General features: G+C 33.7%; 1 protein-coding gene across 7 annotated transcripts in view; it reads right to left on the bottom strand.

The window, feature by feature from the left end:
- Positions 1-21,151, bottom strand: part of RALYL (RALY RNA binding protein like) — a 729,450-nt gene that overhangs the window by 390,363 nt on the left and 317,936 nt on the right. For all 7 annotated transcript variants that reach the window (XM_060199431.1, XM_060199474.1, XM_060199446.1 and 4 more), the window contains one exon: positions 10,726-11,004. In XM_060199431.1, the coding sequence (XP_060055414.1) occupies positions 10,726-10,981 (256 nt within the window). In that variant the 5' untranslated portion in view covers positions 10,982-11,004. The remainder of the gene's footprint in view (positions 1-10,725; positions 11,005-21,151) is intronic.

The following is a 21,151-nucleotide window of genomic DNA, read 5'->3' on the forward strand; positions in this document are numbered from 1 at the left end:
GGATCCGGACGCTTGAACAGAGAACCTTATGCTGGTTCTTGTGCTTTGTGCCATCTGCACTTAACCTGCTGCACCACCACTGGACTCCCAGGAGTACAGTTTCTCATCACTCCCATTACCAAAGGTCAGTGTCCCCATCCCCACTCCCACCCCCTTAGATAACCACTATAGCTCTCCCATTGTCTTAGATAGAGGTTGACTTTTGTTTTTCCACATTCGTGTATTCAGTTCTTTTTATTTTGCCTGAGGGAATCCATTCTGTAGTTGTCTTTGCCTCCTTACTTCACTAAGTGCAATTTTTTTTCCAACTCTAACCATTTTATCCCCCAAATCACAATATCATCTTTTTTTAAATTGTTGAGCAATACTCCATTGAGTATATGTCCCATTAATTTTTATCCAGTCATCTACTGAAGAGCATTTTGGTTGTTCCCAAATTTTGGCTATTGTGAATAATACAGCTATGAATATGGGGGTGTGCATATCTCTTATTAGTGTTATATTTTTTTGGGTAAATTCCTAGGAGTTGAATTGCTAGATCATAAATTATTTCCATTTGAGTTTACTTAAGGATTCCTCATACTATAAAGATTGCACCAGTTTGTACTTCCAACAGCGGTGTTTTATTGATGAAGCCCATTCTCACACGGATGAAGTGGAATCTCAATGTAGTTTTGATGTACATTTCTCTAATGATGAACTAATTGGAGCGTTTCAGTAGATATCTGTGGGCTATGTGTATCTCTTCTTTAGAGAACTGTCTATTCTTTATGTGGTTCCATGGTGTAATGGTTAGCACTCTGGACTCTGAGAACTGTCTATTCATATCTTTTGCACACTATTTTATTGGGTTGTTCTTTTCATTTTTGTTGAGCTGAATGAGTTCTTTTTTAAAATTTTTTAAAATTTTATTATTATCTTTATTTATTGGATAGAGACAGCCAGAAATCAAGAGGGAGCGGGTTAGAGAGGGAGAGATATAGAGAGACACCTGCAGCCCTGTGTCACCACTCGTAAAGCTCTCCCCCTGCAGGTAGGGATCGGGGGCTAGAACCCAGGTCCTTGCGCATTGTAATACATGCACTCAATCAGGTGCACCACCACCCGGCCCCTGTATGAGTTCTTTATAGATGTTTGACATTAAATACTTGTCTGAAGTGTAATGTGAAAATCGCATTTTCTGGAAAAAGATATTTTCTGTTTATCTTTATAAAATTTTCTTTGACTATGTAGAAGCTTTTCAATATGATATAGTCTTATTTGTTCAGTTTTGTTTTTGTTCCCCTTGCCCATGGGGTGGAGTCACTAAGCACATCTTTAATAGTAAGGTCTGAAATATGTCACCAATATGTTTGCCTATGTATTTTATAGTTTCAGGTCTACTATCCAGATCGTTGATGCATTTGGAACTAATTTTGATGCATAGTTTTAAGTGGTGCTCTAGTTTAATTTTTCTATTTTTACCCAGCACCATTTGTTAAAGAGACTTTCTTTTCCCCATTGGGTACTTTTGGCCCCTTTGTCATATAAAAGGTATCCATACATACGCAGGGTTAGTTATTTCTGGGCTCTCTATCCTGTTTCATTGGCCCAAATGTCCATTTTTGTTCCAGTACCACACTGTTTTAACTACTATTGCTTAGTGATATAAACTGAAACTAGAACTGTGATTCTTTCATTTTTCTTTCTTTTTCCACAGGAGTGATTTTGCTATTTGTGTCTTTCTTTCTTCCTTCCTTTCTTTTTTCTTTTCCTCTCATTTTTCCTTCCTCTTTTTCCTTCCTTCCTTCCTTCCTTCCTTCCTTCCTTCCTTCCTTCCTTCCTTCCTTCCTTCCTTCCTTTCTCTTTTTCTTTACCAGAGCATTGCTCAGCTCTGGCTTATGGTGGTGTGGGGGACTGTACCTGAGACTTTGGAGCCTCAGGCATGAGAGTCTATTTGCATAACCATTATGCTATCTACCCTGCCCTTTTTCTTTTTCTTTTTTCCTTATAGTTCCACACAAATTTTTGGATTAGATGTTCATTTTTTAAAATATGTCATTGGGATTTTAATAGGAGTTATTTTGAATCTATGGTTAGCTTTTGGCAGGACTCTTTTAATGACATTTAATGACATGAACAGGGGGATGTCCTTCCTTTTCTTCTAGTAGTATCTAGTAGTATCTAATAGTATCCTCTATTACTTTTTTTTTTTTAATTTCTTTTTTATATTTTTTTTATTTTTATTAGACAGAGACAGAGAGAAATTGAGGGGGAGGGAAGATAGAGATAGAGACAGACAGAGAGACACCTGCAGCCCTGCTTCACCACTTGTGAAGCTTTCCCCCTGCAAGTGGGGACCACGGGCTTGAACCCAGGTCCTTGCACACTGCAGTGTGTGCACTTAACCAGGTGTGCCACCGCCTGGCCCCCCTCTATTACTTTTAACAATGCTTTATAATTTTCATTAAAGAGGTCTTTCACCTCCTTTGTTGGATTTATTCCTAGGTATTATTTCCTTTGGGGATCATTTTTTGTGTAAAAAAAAAAAGTATAAACAAGTAAAAATCCAGCAATCACAGTAATAGCACCATCTGTTGGCTTAGCAATACACCCATAATAATTGTGCAAACAGCAGAGAAATTGCAAAAACTCCAAAATATGACAAGTCAGAAATATAGAAATAAAACAGGAGAACTCCAGGAAACATTAGGTATAAAAGGCCCATCAGAGCAACTACATAAAACTTATGAAATCTCTCTTAGAGTCTAAGCACAGTCTTCTCAGGTTCAAAACCTGGCAGCAGCATAAACCAGAGTTGAGCCATGTTCTGGATAAAATAATTTTTTTTAAAAAGTATGTTAAAGAACAAACACAGAGTTACCTTTAAAAATCAATCTGGAATCATCAACATTAAGAGATAGTCTTGGCTAAATGTCATTTTGCTTTTCTGGTCATTTTATTTGCTTAAAATATTTTGTTACCTCGTCAAAAACACTAAGTCATTTAAAGTGGGAAGAACATTAGTTGGTCACTGAAATTCAACAGCAGAACTTTATAGCTGAAGATGAAGCAGAAACATTCAGGAGTACTGGCAAGCATGGATTTTATATCAAGCCAAACAGATTTTAGCTGAAAAAGACTGCAACTTTGAGGGAGAAAATACAATAACACAATAACAAAGGAAATATTCTTTTTTAAAAAATATTTATTTTATTTATTTATTCCCTTTGTTTCTCTTGCTGTTTTATTGTTGTAGTTATTATCGTTGTTGGATAGGACAGAGAAAAATGGAGAGAGGAGAGGAGGACAGAGAGGAGGAGAGAAAGACACCTGCAGACCTGCTTCACCGCCTGTGAAGCAACTCCCCTGCAGGTGGGGAGCCAGGGCTCGAAACGGGATCCTTATGCCGGTCCTTGTGCTTTGTGCCACCTGCGCTTAACCCTCTGCTCTACAGCCAGACTCCCACAAAGGAAATATTCTTATGATACCTCATGAGGAATCTAGAAAAGTGGAGGGATTGGATTCTAAGATAGAAACCTATTTCAGAATCTACACATCAAGCTATTATCCTTTTGCACAAACTCTAAAAGCTTTAAAGTTATTTTTATGTTTTATTTATAATTCAAATACTTTAGGAATTGCAATAACAAATTTACTATTTTTACTGAGGCCTAATAAACTAATTTCTCATGTATTTTACACTGACTGTTTCTGAGTTCTTTAAATTCAAGTTTATATTTTTCAAAATACCTTTTATAAACAGCTTGACAATACTATAGCTCTTTTTAAAATTCCATAGCTCTTGGTATTTTCAATTGCAATCTGATTTAATGTTCTATTTTCCACCTTTCATTTTATATTATTTATATGAAAATGTTTTATGTCACAATTGCCCCATAAGCTTGTAAGTACTTTATGGTACCTGATCTCCATTCTGAATTATTTTTATCTTGTGTTAGCATCTTCATTTTTTGTTGTTTTTTTTTTCTTTACATGTTTTACTTTGTAATTGGAATATTTTCCAAGGACAACTCTGTTTTCATTGCATTACATTACTTTACTTTCTATTTTATTACATTTAAATTTAATTTTGTTGTGACAACATATTTCTATGACCCTTGGAGCTTAATCTATGTTGGCAGGCATTTGACACAATTCCACACACACTGTTGACAGAATGAATGTTCTTACCAGAACAGTATTCTGAAGTCAATTCACAAGTGACTCAGATAGTTTATTAACAAGATTACAGGATAACTTGAGGCACTATATTTTATCTAATATTATATTCAGCTTTGTCCTAGATAATAAATTACAACTAATAAAATTCATTTAACTGTTGTTCAGTGAAGGAATTGTGCATAATCCCTACCACTGCTTTCATTAATTTAGCTTCAGTGATTATGTCAAATTAGTAATTTTAAAGACAGACAGCCAACTCCCCAGGCTTTCTATCATATGTGGAGCTGTGTATCTTCTAGGCTGACACAGTGTTCTATAATTTACTTTATCGTGGAAATTTGCTAATTAGCGTTTGTTTACAGCATATTAAGTAGCTCTGTTAATTATGGAAAACCTGAAATGTGTACTGTGGTCTTCATCTGACAGGAAATTTTTTTTAAATACTTATTATGTGAGAACAATAGAGGTTAAGGATAAAGAAATGAGAAAGAAAAGGATTAAGATTTCTCAATAACCAGATGTTGTATATATTCTCTAAGGAGTAAATGTGAAAGATTTTTGAATATTGTAAAACTTTTGCCTTCATGAAAATAATTTTTCCTAACATCTTGTACATATTTATTTTAAAAATAGTATTAATGAAATTATCTAGTTTTATGAAGGATGTTGAAGAGAGAATGCTTTATGAAATAAAGTGAATCTTAAACTTCCATATAAAAGATTTATGAGTGAAACTTACATATTCATAAATGTTATTAATAAAGTCTATTTTTAAAATGGCAATATATTTCATAGAAAAGAGAAATAAAGTGACATATTAAATGATATTTCATAAGTAAATTTGTATACCTTCAAGAACCTTACAAGCTTGAGAATAGATTTTAAAAAATATATAACGATCATCTAATTATAATTGAAATTACTTTTGCAATTGTTAGCTATGTGGAGTTGGTATAAAATATAAACAATGTTAGAAAATCACTTGCTTAAAATAAAGAATCTATTAGGGATTCCTTTAGTGGAAAATGGAAACTGGTATGGTAGTTTCCAAGAAATAAATTCAAAGATTTTCATATTCTCTTTGTTGTTACTTTTCAAATTAATTGAAGGATTAGCCCATGACAACTTGGAAACTGAAAGCTTTGCCAAACTACCAAGTTGGAAAAGTAAGATGATGTATCCTTCACAAGATACTGCAAAAAGTTTTTCTTAGTACAAATGGCAGCTAGTTTATATAAAGGTAATTTGTTGGAAGTTCTCTTGTATTTTTTTTTTTTCAGTTCTAGGTTTATTGCTGAAACTCAGTGCCTGGAAGTACTAACTACTAGAAGCATTTTTTGGTGCTCTCTAATGTAGGCTCTCTGTCAGCCCAGTCTTACTGGAACTATTGACATTGTATTAAATTTGTAACGGAAGTATATACAGTTGAGTAAAACATATGAATAATAAAATTAATGTTCTTGCTAAAGAATACATCCAGGGGTTCTGTAATTCTTACTTGGTGTTGATCAACTTTTAGAGACCAACTTTTTAGAGATTGTTGAGTAAAGTATGGCTACTAAATATATGTATATTTGATCATCATTCCAAGCATTTGAGTGGGCTCAAATCTCAGTATTCTTTACAAGGTTATTATTTTCTGCATAATTTTATTGATGATCTGAAATGTTTAAGTGGAGAATGTACTGAAAAAAAGTTAAAAGGCATTACATTAGTAATGTGAAAAGGTGAATAGGAAGAAAACCTTGAGGGCCTATTACATAATGAAATATGATGCATATGTTAATTACTGTACTGAAAAGCATTAACCCTCTTAATAAAAAAAAAGGTGATAATGTGTAGGGATTTAGGCGGTAGCACAGCAGGTAAAGTGCAGGTGGTGCAAAGCACAAGGACCAGCATAAGGATCCTGGTTTGAGCCCCCAGCTCCCCACCTGCATGGGAGTCACTTCACAAGCAATGAAGCAAGTCTGCAGATGTCTATCTTTCTGTCCCCCTCTCTGTCTTCCCTTCCTCTCTCCATCTCTGTCCTATCCAACAACAACAACAAGAACAATAATAACTACAATAATAAAACAACAAGGACAACAAAAGAGAATAAATAAATAAATATAAAAAAATTATTAAATGTGAAAGAAGAAAAATTTTAAATTAGCTTGTTCGTTGCTTGTTTAAAAGAAAAGAAAACATGTCAAACTGTAGAGACACATAATTATTTGAAAACTGGAAGATAAATATAAACCATTGTGTTTTATCTAGTCAAGAATTTTATGTCATAATTTTAAATTCAGTCGTGCATAGTAACTACATTCATATTCAATGTACAAAATCATAAATTTATTGAAGAGAGATGTAACCTCGAGTAGAATGAAACTATATTCTAATAACTATTACATAGAAAAGAAAAGAAAACATGTCAAACTGTAGAGACACATAACTATTTCTGGTGCTTCTGTTTCTAAGCATTAATAAATATACAAGATACAGTAATAAACACACTACTGCAATTGCTCTGAAATGCAAGTATTGAGTTTTGTTTTCTGAACAACCAGAAGAGATGTATTATTATGAATGGCGAGTTACTGTTAAAATAATATAAACCATAATTTATCTTTATTAAAATTATCACAACAATTATGAATTACTGGATTTCATTATTTTTTAATTATTCAAAGTAGTGATTTTTTCTTTTATAATTTTGGTGGTGGTGGTGGTTACTGGTTTACATTACAGTTGTTGACCAGTGCTATAATTTCTCATCTTCTTGGGATAGGTGATTAAAAAACACTCCACACCTAGGTCCTTTTCCACAAAAATGCACCAAGATCCCAAAGCACTTTCTCTAAAACCACTAGCTCACCTTTCTTCCTTAGAGTCCTTTACTTTGGCTCAATATAGCAAACCCAGTCCAAATTTTAGTTTGTGTTTTCCCTTTATATTCTAGTTTTTTAAGTTCTCCTAGATAAGATCATCTAAAATTTATCCTTCTCATTTCAGTGTATCTCCCTTAACAATATAATATTCCTTCAAGCTTCAACCAAGATGAGGCAAAGGGGATGGCTTCACTGTTCTTGATAGTTGAGTAATAGTCTACTGTATATATGTGTTGTATTCTTAGCTACTTATCTATCATTGGACATCCAAGTTGCTTCCAAGTTCAGGTTATTACAAATTGTGCTGCTATAAAGATATATGTACCTAGATATCTTTGGATGGGTATATTCTCTTCCTTTGGGTATGTCCCCCAGGCTTTGCCAGGACATAGGGTAGGCTAAATTCTAGCATTCTAATTTGTAAATATTGGTGACTTTTGCCCTTCAGGGTATATCTGGTAATTTATGGACACATTTTGGTTGTAACTATTAGAAAGAGGTACTAAGACATTTAGTACGTAGATGCTGACACTAAATACATGCAGGTAAACTACTAAAATATCCTAGTCATAGGTCTGACTCGCAAACTAAGGTAAGACTCAGCGTTTTAATACTAAGAAACTGCTCTTAGAACATGTGTTGTCTGATATACAGTTAACCATGAATTTTTATGTTACATACTAGAAGATAATTGTTTCGACATATATATATATGTGTGTGTGTGTGTGTGTGTGTGTGTGTGTGTGTATTCAGACGACAGAGTATAGCAACTGCATTAAATTTGAGTATAATGTTAACATCTAGAGGACCTCATCCATGTCTGTTCCAGCTATAATTGAACTTAAATAATTGAAAAATGACTGAAGAAGTGAATCTATCTCAAAAGTGAAATACAAATTGCACGTTAAATAATAAATAATTAAAAGCATATCAGAGATCAAATTATGTTGAAAATATATAATTTTGAGGCCAATCACTAATATATAGTGAATATAATTTCATAAACCTTTCTATAAACTTGGCATCATCACTGCTGCTGTCTTAACTCTTTAAAGCTCTATATCAATGTTATTTTCTCACAGTCTTCTCAATAAGATGGCTTATTCAGCTATAAGACTATATTTACTTCTGTCTGAACTAGGACTCCCTGTGCAATGCTTCTTTTACTAAATGTTTCTTTTACTAAAGATAACTTTTATCACACCTGTACTAATCTGAGTTAATCTCTTCTCAGAAATTAGTAGTCCTATATGATGGTATACTTCCAGCATATATACAAAGTCTTCCTGATTTATTCAGCCTCACTTGTACCTAGGAGTGTGTAATGGAATGTAAGCTGGCGGAACAAGAGCACCATTTCTATGCTTAAATTGCAAAACTGCTAGTGCATCATCCTCTTTCTCTTTTTTATGTTATCTGTTAGTTTGACGTTTTGGTCCATTTCATCCACTCACTGACATATTTCAGATTTCTACAACCTGGATTAAAGAGAGCAGAGTCTGACTACCATCTCCATCTAACTACCCATTCTATCTTCTTGTCAGGGCATTGATTGTATTTTATGTGAAGAAAAATACAACTTTCCTACTATATTAACATTGAAATATCAAGGATTATCTGATACCAAGGCAGAATAACTTCACCAACATGCCATATACAATTTATTTACGAGAAAAATCAAATGAATCAATATATCTACTCTCTCTACTATGAAGGAGATAATAAGGACCATATACTCCAGTATGTTCTGAATAAACCTGTTTCACATCTGCTTCAGAGAATACTTTGAAAACACTCCATCTCACTTTCAGAAGTATTTTGACTTAGATGAAAAAGTGAACAGTCATTTTACTAATCTGTTGATGTGAAAAAAATGATAGGAATAGTTAAACAGTTAAGAGTCTGAATATGATTTAATATTCTATGCCACCATTTATATAGTATAGGACATGTAAATTTTCCCCAGCTTTAGTTCCTACCCAGCAGTGTAAGCATAAATTCTCTATTACTTATCTCTCGTCTTTGTCGTGAGAATCAAAGAAGATAATCTGTGCTTGAGAGAACTTTGACAGTGATGAAGTACTGTGCAAATATCTAGCCCTTAATAAAACTATGAAAGGATACCATTTTATGGAATAGAGAGGAACTTTCCCATGAAAAAATCTTTAAGCCAATACATCATTCACTACAACATTTGAAAATAACATATATTAATATTTAATGTTTATTAAATAACAGATTGTATTTGAAAAGTTTATGTCAGGTCTATTGAATAGCTAGCTACTTTAGGTATTTGACGCAGGAGAAATTGAACACCTAGTCACTTTACCAAGAAATCAAAGAACTTCTTTTAACTGCATCCCCAAACCAATGTTGTAGTAGTGCTTTACTGTGGAACGTAGAAATCCCCATCTTCCTTTCTCTTTTTCCTTCTTGCTTTTCACTATCTTTATCTTATTTTATGGGAGTGAGGAGAAAAAATCAGGATATCAAGGTCTTTGTTTGAAAAATGGATAAATGGGGATTCTTTTATTTATTTATTTTTGTATATAGAAAACTATAGTTGAAGCAAGTTGGGTATAGAAGGTAAAGGCACTTGTTCTGGGCGTATAAATATGAAGTGACAGCTGTATATCTCAAAGAAGATTTTGTATATTTTGCAATTGGTTTGATATATGAATCTGGATAGCACATGTGGATCAAATTAAGGAACTAGTGATTTATTAGGTTTATATATTTTTCTGATGTAGAAAAGATTACCTACCTTTTGTCAATATGTTAACTATGTACTAGTTTCTAGAATGTAGTTTTATTCTACTCTAGATTACATTTCTCTTCAATAAATCTATGATTTTGTACATTGAATATGAATGTAGTTACTACACATGACTGAATTTAAAATTATGACATAAAATTCTTGACTAGATAAAACACAATGGTTTATATTTCTTTTCCAGTTTTCAGATTTTACTTATTTTTACTGTTTTCAATCCTCCCCATATTAAAAAACAGAACATGAGAAAAATTAATTCATTAACCCATCAGTTCAAATGCTAGGAATATATAGCATATTGTTTTGCTTTCTTTCTGAGTAGCATAGTATTACCTCATTTTTTTCCAAGACAAATAAAGCGAAATAAAATACATTGTTTTTATTTGCCTAGTTTTTTTTTTTTTTTTCCTCCAGGGTTATCTCTTGGGCTGGGTAACTACAGTACAAATCCACTATTCCTATTTTTTTTTTTTATTTTATTGGGTAGGACAGAGAGAAATTGAGAGTGGATGGGGAGGCAGAGAGGGGGAGAGATAGACACTTGAGGACCTGTTTCACTGTGAAGGGATCCCTCTGAAGGTGGAGTCAAAACTGGATCCTTGAGTGGGTCTTTGCACTTCCTACCAAGTGCCTTTAACCCAGTTCACCACTGCCTGGCAAAGGGTTGCTTGACTTTTTAGGAGTGAATGAAGTAATAGTTATTACAAAGAAGACTATATTTTAAATATGTGACTATATAATATATATATGAAAAAGAATACATTATAAATAATCAAGCACAGTTGTATTTAAATAAGGCTTAGACATTATGGGGATACTGAACTTTAAACAATTGTACCATTGTATCTTAACCAGATATGTTAGATATTCACAGGATAGAACTCTAATGCTCAACATAAAAAAAGCTTGACTTACCGAGTGGCTGGCCTGCGATGATTCTGGCATTTTCACCTGCCACTGCAGCTCTTGCATGTCGCTCACTCATGTACTGTACAAATGCATAACCTTTGTGAACTGAGCATCCAACTATTTTTCCATACTTTGAAAAAATGGCTTCAATGTCAACTTTCTTGACAATGGCTGTATTTAGATTGCCGATGAAAACACGGGAGTTGATAGACTTGGGGTCATTCTTATTGGTGACGTTGCTGGTCTGTGTTTTGCCAGTCATGGTTGGCTCACCTTGTTTCAATCCTTAAACAATAACAACAACAACAAAAACACAAATGATTAAAAGGTAAACAATTTAACTGAATGGATGCCAATAACTTTAATAGTTCTTCAATAACGTATGTATCAAGTTGTCTTAAATTCCTAAATATTACTTATTTTCTTGAGAAGAAAATTAGTTAATATAACAGGACACAATGTTTTGCACAATGCAGGAGAAATATACAATCATTAGCATATAGTTACAAACGATTTTTTGATTTACATTCAAAATTAGGCTTGTATAATGATCAAACTCTTCATATTTGACTTTAAGTTTACTAGTTCTTCAGACATAAAATCAGAAATAGTTCATCTTATCATAAAAAGATAATTCAACAGGGATAGGTTCTGACTATGGAATAAATTCAGCATAACCATCATTTTTAGAACATGCATTTTTTATTTCTGTATTTCCTGTAATAGGTAGATATATAGGTTATTTTGTTATCAAAGATATTTTTTTCAGAAACTGTCAATTCATTTCACACAATGCTGTGGAAGAAAGCAAAAATATTAAAATGAGAAGTTCAGTTAGAATAGTTAGTATGAAAAAGATAATTTTGAAAGTAAATTATTTAATAAGAATTATTTCTGTACATTTTTAATTGAACCAGTATCACATGTCAATTAAAAACAGATTTAGTTGGTTTCCATCAATGATCAGCAAATTAGAAGCCTGGCTATCTACTGAAATTTCCATTCTCAACTGTATTTTTAATTCATGTAACTAAGAGTTCTATGTTGCCTTAGGACTGCTAGTATTTCTAAACACTGTTTTTCAAGCATGACAGAGTGTTTAATTGTGCTTAATTAAATTCAGTGAAACTTTTATTTCTAAGTACTCCAACACTTACAGATTTACTTTTTAAGGCTTTAAAAATGTATTCACTTCGGGACCAGGTGTGGTGCACCTGGTTGAGCACACACATTACAGTGAGCAAGGATCTAGGCTCGAGCACTAGGTCCCTACCTGCAGGGGGAAAGCTTTGCAAGTGGCGAAGCAGTGTTGCAAGTGTCTCTCTGTCTCTCTTCCTCTCTGTCACACCCTTCCCTCTTGATTTTCGGCTGTTTCTATCCAATAAATAAAGGTAATAAAAATTAAAAAATGTATTCACACTCATTAATTTATCAATTTTTATAAAGCACTTACTTTTTCCCATGCATCATACATTTTAAATTTCATATAATTTTAATTAGTGATTTGGGAATGGTTTAAAAATTACAGTATGACCGGGGCATAGTTCTATACTCTGTCTAACCAATTTTGTGCACCACTACTTTGTTTTCTGCCCACCCCAGTATGATGAATACACTGCTCTTGACTTTTTTTTTCTTTCTTTTTCCTTTTTCCCCTAATAAAGAAAGAATTTGGGAAAGAAATGGAAGGGGGAGCAAATAGGGAGAGAGGAGAGATAGAGACATACAGAGAGAGGAATAGGAATCTCTGCAGCATTGCTCATAAGGTTTTCCCCCTGGAGATGAGTGCCTGGGACAAACCCAGGTACTTGGATTTAAGAACTATGCCTTCTACTGGGTTCAATATTAGCTAGATCCCAAGAGTTACCTTCTAAAATACCTAGTTATGTAAAGAAACCAACAGGGTGAAAGTAAAATACTAACAAGGATATAGTCTCTAGAGTTGATGGTCACTATTGAACACTAGCTGATTATCAGTGATAAATATAACTTCAGCATAAAAATGTAAATTCTTGGAGCCTCAGGCCTGAAAGTCTTTTTCATAAATAACCATTACGCTATATCCCCAGCCTTTGTAAATTCTTATATCAATAAAATAAATAAAATAATTAAAACCTGCATTTTTATAAATAAATTTTAAGATTATATTTTTGTTTAGCATTAATGTGACAGAAATCTTAAAAGCACATCAATTGGAGATGCATTAATATATTCTCACTGTGCATTTAAACCATTTATTCTATAATCAAATAACAAAAAAATCTTAAAATAAGTTGTCAAATATTAGGTCTTGAATTACTAAGAGTTTACCAGATCTTGAACACTGGGCACTACACATAATCTTATAAGGATTACTTACACACACACACACACACACACACACACACACACACACACACACACACACACACACATAGCTATTCTCATAAAACTAAGAGAATTACATCATTGAAAACAAGAATTATGTTGGGTCTTGTTTTGTTTCAGTTTAACTATATCTTAGAAATTTTTGTGAATCGTTAGTGTTAGGATTGAAGGAAAGAAAAGTGGATTTTTTTTGTTTTGTTTTTAATCACTTTATTGAGGAAATGTCTAATTATGTGCTTGGTATTATTACAGGGATACAGTTACATGGCTCAAATATACATTAATAGAATCCATTGAAGTTTCACTCTGTACTACCCCTCCTTCCCTCCTCTCCTCGCCCTTTCCTTTTCCTTTTTCCTTTCTCTTTCTGTCTGTCTGTCTGTCTCTCTTCCAAACAGACAGATAAAAGTTTAGAGGAGGGAGTCGGCAGTAGCATAGCGGATTAAGCGCAAGTGGCGCCAAGCACAAGGATCAGCATAAGGATCCTGGTTTGAGCCCCTGGCTCCCCACCTGCAGGAGAGTCCTTTCACAATAACTACAACAACAATAAGAAAACAACAAGGGCAACAAAAGGAAATAAATAAATAAATGAATTAGATAAATAAAAAGTTTAGAGGAGGATGAGCGTTTGAGAGGTAGAGAGAAAGATAGTAGCTAGAGCACTTGTGCACTGCTCATGAAACTTTTCTCCTACAGGTGGGGACTGGGTGCTAGAGCATGTGCATGGTAACTTGTATGCTCAACTGGATGTACTGTCTCGTGGCTCCTCTCCTATTTTGTATCTTAGTTTCCAGCTAAAAGTGTAATTGTCTGGCATTCATCATTTGAGATGTTGCATACCTCAGAAAGAAATGTTCTGAGAATATGTTGAAACTAGAAAAATGATTATGTGTGAATGCCTGAACACTTTTTTTAATCCTCTTGTCATCTTATCTTTTAATTATACTGAGAAAAAAATAAAGATCATTTTATTTTGGCTTAAGAATGGACCATGGGTTACTTTTCTCACCAGTCAGGCCAACATCAGTTATGCAACCCATCAAAATGTTACTTTTACTTTTGCTTTTATGTAGTGTATTTTGAAAAACCATAGAACGTCTTTCAATAATAAATACTTTTTATAGTCAACATTTTATTTTCTGGGCAGGGATAAGTTGGTTAAAGTGAAAACACTGACATGTTATATTGAGTCACACTTGTGGTTTAGAGTCTAGCGGCCTGTCTTTGATAGTGACTCAGAGTCAAATTTAATAGAAAGGACAGCTGTACTCTGAATTTTCATCATAAATCCCAACAATTTTTCTACTCTATCTTTTTAGTTTCTGTAAATGACTCTCATAATTATAACTCCAAACTACTAATTGTGTAATTCTATTAAAGGATCCTTAATCACTTTAATGTCTGTATCTCTAATCTTTCACACAAAATCTCACTTGCTTGTTTCTACCAATGTTTGTAATAACTATAGTCTTTTATACTTTATTATTTAAACATTATATGCAACATCAAGCCTCCACTCACTGTGCAATATTTTACTAATTTAAATTTATTATAAGAATCTTCTATCAGCTAAATAAACACTTCTTTTTCTTTCTTTTGCCTCCAGGGTTATTACTGGGGCTCGGTGCCTGCATCATGTGGAGGCTATTTTTCTATTTTTTTCCCCTTTTGTTGCCCTAGTTGTTTTATCATCGTTGTGGTTATTATTATTGTTGTTGTCATTGATGTAGTTGCTGTTGGACAGGACAGAGAGAAATGGAGAGACAGAGAGGGGGAGACAAAGATCGACACATGCAGACCTGTTTTACCACTTGTGAAGCCACGCACCCTGCTTCAACCTGGATCCTTATGCCCTGGTCCTTGTGCTATGTGCCGTGTAAACTTAGCCTGATGCCCTACCGCCCAACCCCCTAAAGAAACACTTTAAAATAGTATGGCTAAACTAACCCACCAAACTCAAACAATTAGAAATTCAGACTAGTGTGTAGGTGAAATAACCATTTTTTAGACAGTAACCATGAGGCGGTGCAAAGTCATGACATATAAGAAGGGAAAAAAGTTTTAGGATACGCCAGTTTTCTTCCTAGAAAAGTTTAGAAGAGTAGATGTGTGTTATGTGGTAGAGGAAGTGAGAGTTAAAGAAGTTGAGTTATCAACCGCAGGCTATCTTTTTATATTCAAATATTTTATTTATTAGAGAGAGACAGAGAAATTGAGAAGGGAGGGGGATATAAAGATGGAACAAGACAGAGAGAGAGACCTGTAGTCCTGCTTCATCCTAGGTAAAGCTTCCCCCCTGCAGGTGGGAACCAAGGGCTTAACCAGGTGTGCCACAACCTGGCCCTTCAAGTGCAGGTTATTTGAAGAGGGAGGCATTTGTAGAACGGATTTTTAGAGAGAAGAGTTACCTAGAAGTAAATTCCAGAAATAATTTTAAAGGTTTTTAAATCTATGCTGATCCTATAGTACAGTGTTAGTAGGTAAGTTTCTGTGACCATAAATATGTTATTCAAAAATGATAAATTCAGTGCTGTCCACATTCAAAAAAAGCTGCATATATTAATACCAACAACAGTAACTAGTATAGTTGGCTACCAGGAGTATGAAATTTAGATATTAAAAGATCCAGAACTTGATAATGACTCTATATCATCCATGTAATAAAATGTACTCTAGGACCATCTCAAGATAGTCAAAATAACCCGTAAACAATCAGATTGTCTTTCATACACTTTTTATAAAAGTAACACAGTCAACAATAGAAAATACAAAATATTCAGCACTCAATTAAAAAAATGAGATCCCCAAATTCAGAAAATAGAGCCATGATTCTGAAATTTTGACCCATTACTCCAAGCTTTTTAAAGACAAAAGCCACAAGTAAAATGTGTGAAGTAAAATCTATATATTTAAATTGAAAACAGTAAAAATAAAGACTATAGGCAAAATGCAGTTGATGGATATTATAAGCAATACAACTATGCAGAGCTGATCTGTAATTTTAACGTTATAGGAAATAGGAACATAACATATATTATCTCTGTACAGAGATAGAACACTGACAAGAAGCAGAGGTCTAATGAATTACATAGCAGTAGCAGAGTGTTAACAAAATATATATATCTCAAGTCCCAGAGAAAGAAAATAACATCTAAGAATTTAAAAACTAATGGCTATATATCCTCTAAGTTTAGTGAACTTATATGATGCTACAGATCAAGTAACTTCATAGTCTCCAAATCAGATTGGACATAATGAAAGTCTTACCCCAGCATACCATAATCAAATTACTAAAAAAACAAGGATAAAGAAAAAAAAATCAGAGAACTCTTTGAGTTGAAAACTGCCTATATACTAAGAAAGAGAGAAGGAAATAAAGGAAGGAAGGAAGGAAGGAAGGAAGGGAAAGGAGGGAGGGAGGGGGTCAGGCCATGAAGGGAGGATATTTTTTAACTATAAAGCAAATGGCAAGTGTACATAAAAATTAAAGAAGGATAATGTAAAATTTATCTCTTTGTTTTAAAGATAGATTAAAGAGATTTGGTGTCTGATATCTAACAAAACTGCTGTATGATCAAAAGGTAATCTGCAAACCTCTGCTGTATCTGTATCCATAACATCTGAAGAAATGATAAATAACTCCATGGGGCTTTTGAGGACTTGAACTGTGAATGGTGTGACTAAAGTTTTCAGTTTTACTTAATAAAAACTCAGGCAACATTTTAACGTGTTGCTTTACCTAAAAAAAAAAAAAAGATAGTAGTAGCCTGGTTCTTTAACAGTACATGATAAGCATAAATCAGAAATAATATGACTCTTTATGAGTATCTGGGAATATACTTTTTGATACTGAAAACTTACAAAAGATATGGTAGTATTAAATGAATTTTAAAGGATAAAAATTTCCAACAATTGTCGACGAAGACTAGGTAAAGGGTAGGATTTTATTCTGGAGCTATTAAACTGAGATTGAGAATGCTCTGTAAAGTAGAGAATACATTTCAAATAAGTAAGGCCTTTTCATTTAGGTTTGATGAAAAAGTTCTATTACTAACTAAAAAATGAATGCAAAGGCAATATTAAAATGAGCTTTATGGAAAAAACCTTTGGAATAGACAAAAATTTGAGTGTAATGAATTCTCCCCTTCTCTTGGGTCAGTGCTTCTGGATTTCCAATGTAAAATTTAAATTCATTCATTAATGACTGCATTAAAAAAGAACAACTGGAACAATATGAGATAGCTGGATATTCAAGAAATTTATCTGATAATATCACTGCATATTAATTAAAAGGTTGGGGAAAGCTTGAAGTGATATAAAAATACTATGTAAGAACAGATGCTAAAAATCTTCATCAGCTGAAGTTTTGAGTTAGTACACAAATAAATGTTGAAATATAATGCAAAATTTGGCAAATGCTGCAAGAGACATAATATTAGGTAACAAACCTGAAAAAAGAAAGACATATCTAATTGAGAATATAGGAAACAACTCTTGAAGTAGATGCTACTTAAATTTATTTTTAAGGCATGTGTTATGATAATTCAGTGAGCATACAGTTGATTTCACAGCATATACAAGTTGACTATTATTTTCCAAATACTTATTTATATACATGCACATTAAGTTTTTCTTAAAAAGGCTCATAAAATAACTGCTTATAATTATAACTATAAAAGAGAAAAACTGAACTGAAAAAATACTGTAAACGAATGCATTTTAAGACACCTCTTCTTTGAGAAACCAAATCAAAAGAATACAAAAAGCTGAGTTTTTTTTCCTACTGAAAAACATCCACGATTTAGGAAAACAGAATCTATATTTATTATCAATGATTATACTTCAACAGAACTAACTACTATAAACATTATCATGTATCAGTTGTCATGGAGTAATCAGCTATATTTATTGATATAATTCTTCTTTATAAAGATAAATAACATGATGAAGATGATGATGAGGATGCAGTACTTAAGCCAAAGGATTAAGGTAGGGTGGATTACCAAAACAAGAACTCTGGGGGAGGACGAAACTGGAAGTAGTGGAGAGGGGCTTGGGGACTCAGTGCATGATGGCAGAAAAGAATCTAAGTTGGGGGCGGGAGTGGTAGGCACACCTATCAGGGGGAGAAGGAAAATTCTACTCATGTGTCAACAACCATACTGTAAACCATTAATAATATAAGAAAATAATTTAAAGAATGATTTGGATGAATGGTAAAAAGGCAGCATAGAGATCATATATTTATATGGTTAAATATGTATATATTCATAGGTATGCATACTTATAAAAATATAAATATATACATTTTTTCTTATCTTTTTTATTTATTGGATAGAGACAGCCAGAAATCGAGAGGGAAGGGGGTGATAGAGAGGGAGAGAAACAAGAGAGACACCTGCAGCCATGCTTCACCACTCACAAAGCTCTCTGCCTGGAGGTGGGAGGCCAGGGCTCAAACAAGGGTCCTTGCACACTGTACTGTGTACTCTCAACCAGGTGTGCCACCATTTGGCCCCCTGATATATACATATCTATATTACATCAATGTAGATATTTATATTGTTGAAGGGAGAAATTAGCCCCAATCTGAAGATAAGAACTTCTGACTTTTGGTGTATATTCTTTGCCATGAATTTCTAGTACATGAGGGGAAAAAAGTATTAATTAGAAAAAAAATGTCATACATTCCTTTTAGTTCACCTGCATGTTAGCTATAAGCTCAAACAAAAATGGGCCCCCTAAGAACATATCTAAAATAGACATCGGAACTTCTCTCTACCCTACTGTCCCTATTCTCATATGCTCTGTTCTTACTTTTTGTTCCAATTTATTGATTAATTTTATGGTTTTGTCCAGCTTTATATCTTATGGCCTTTCAGCCACCACGTTGCAGATGCTATCATGATTCCATCCTGACTTCCCTAGGCAGACAACCTCACCAATGTGTCCAGGAACTTCACCTCTCCAAAGCCCTACCCCACCAGGGAAAGATGGAAACAGGCTGGAGATATGGATTGAACTGCCAATGCCCATATCCAGCAGATAAGCAATTGCTGAAACCAGAACTTCCATCTTCTGTACCCCTAAAATAATTTTTGTCTATACCCCCCCCAGAGGGGGAGATATGTTAGGGAAAGATGAGCACAGGCCTCTGGACTGCAACTCCATCAAGACCCTAAGAGAGAAGAGGAAAAAAAAAAAAAAAGGAAGGTTTAACTTAGAAAGGAAGAAAAGGCAAGACCACATAAAACATGGATATATATGTAATAGTTAACCCAAATCTGTGACCTTGGGAGAACTATTGCAGTTTCCAATGAAGGGAATGGGGACACAGAACTCAGGTGGTAGGGACAGTGTGGGATTATACTTGTTATTTCATAATTTTGCAAATCAATATTGAATCACTAATAAAACAATAAATAAATAATAAAAAAGAAAATGTCATACTGTTTATTTCAAGGGCCATTATTTGAATTTCCATTTTATTATGGTGCTGAATAATCTTGCCAGAAATAACTTTGAGAGATACATACAAGATAAAACATTATTTCCTTCATTCAAAAATACATTTTCTTTTCCTTCATTCTTTTAATGAACATTTAACTTGTTTTAACTTGTTTCTACTTTTGAAAATCTCAAAATACCTCATATGAACACTTTGACAAACCTGCAGATATCTGATTTTTGACAAGGGGACCCAAAATAAATGGGGAAATTAGAGCCTTTTGAACTAATGATTCTGGGAAAATTGGATAACTGAACAAATACACATCCTCATGCACAAAATTTTAACCAAGTTGATAAAAAAAAAAACATGAAATACATAGAACAAAACAATGATAAGAGTATTTCGCAATCTATGCCGCAGAGATGTCTACAAAAACTAACGTCTGACAGCAAAGAAAGAAGAAACAAAAATAAACCAGTGGAGCAACATTAAACTGAAAACCTGGTAATGTCACAGCAGAAGGAACCATCATCAAAACAGAAAGAAATATGCAAATTTGAAGATCTTTATACAAAATGAATCAGAAAAAGGACTAATAGCAAACTGTCTAAAGAACTCACAAACAATAGCAACAACAAATATATAGCCCTGTTAGAAAACAGAGTGAGGACATGGACAGAAACTTCACCAGAGATTCAGAAGGTTAATAGACATATGAGGAAGTGTTCAAACTCACTAATCATCAAAGAAATGCAAATTAAGACAACAATGATATATGAATTTACATTGATGAGAATGTCATACACTAGAAAGCATAGAAATAACTGTACTGTGCTGAGAAAATCCAACTCCTTTGGAAAATAGATTCCTCACAACACGAGAAATGGATCTCCCCTATGGCCCAGAAATTCTTCTCCTGGGGTTTTATCTAAAGTAAAACAATAACACCTGTCCAAAGAGATCTAAGTACAACTATGTTCACTGTAGCATAATTCATAATAGCCAAAGCTTGGAAGCAACTCAGATGTCCAAGAATAGATGAGTGGGTAAAAAAAATTGCGATATTTATAATGCAGCTGTTAAAAATGAAGTCATCACATTTGCTTCATCTTGGAGGTCACTGGAGGGCATTATGTTAAGTGAGATATGCCAAAAAGAGAAGGACAAATATCAGATTATTTCTTTTTCAGTGAAATTTAAGAAGAAGAGCAGAAAAGAAAACACAGTGTGAAAGCTGAATGCTAGGGAAAGAGGGGACATGGGAGGGGGGAGAAAGGGCCTTGGGGCCTTGGTGTCTGATGAGGAAAAGGAGCAAGTTGGAGGTGAAAGTGTTTTTGCAGAAATTTACCATTGGAAGATAAGATATTGTATCCATGTATTAACCACTGTCCTTTAAACTGTTAACCACTGCCTCCCAATAAAATTGAGGAAAAAAAAAAAAGAATACTTTGACAAATTCAGTAAGGATAAATTCCAAATACTGAGTCAAATAAGATGGGGGAAAAACAATTTTAGATTTGTTGTCAACCTTCTACTGTTTTCCTGAAGGTTTAATACCTTCCCACTCTAACCAGAAAAGTAAGACAGAAGCTATCTCAGTATAATTAAATGTAG

This window comes from Erinaceus europaeus, chromosome 1, assembly GCF_950295315.1.
Source record: "Erinaceus europaeus chromosome 1, mEriEur2.1, whole genome shotgun sequence".
Lineage (NCBI taxonomy): Eukaryota > Metazoa > Chordata > Mammalia > Eulipotyphla > Erinaceidae > Erinaceus > Erinaceus europaeus.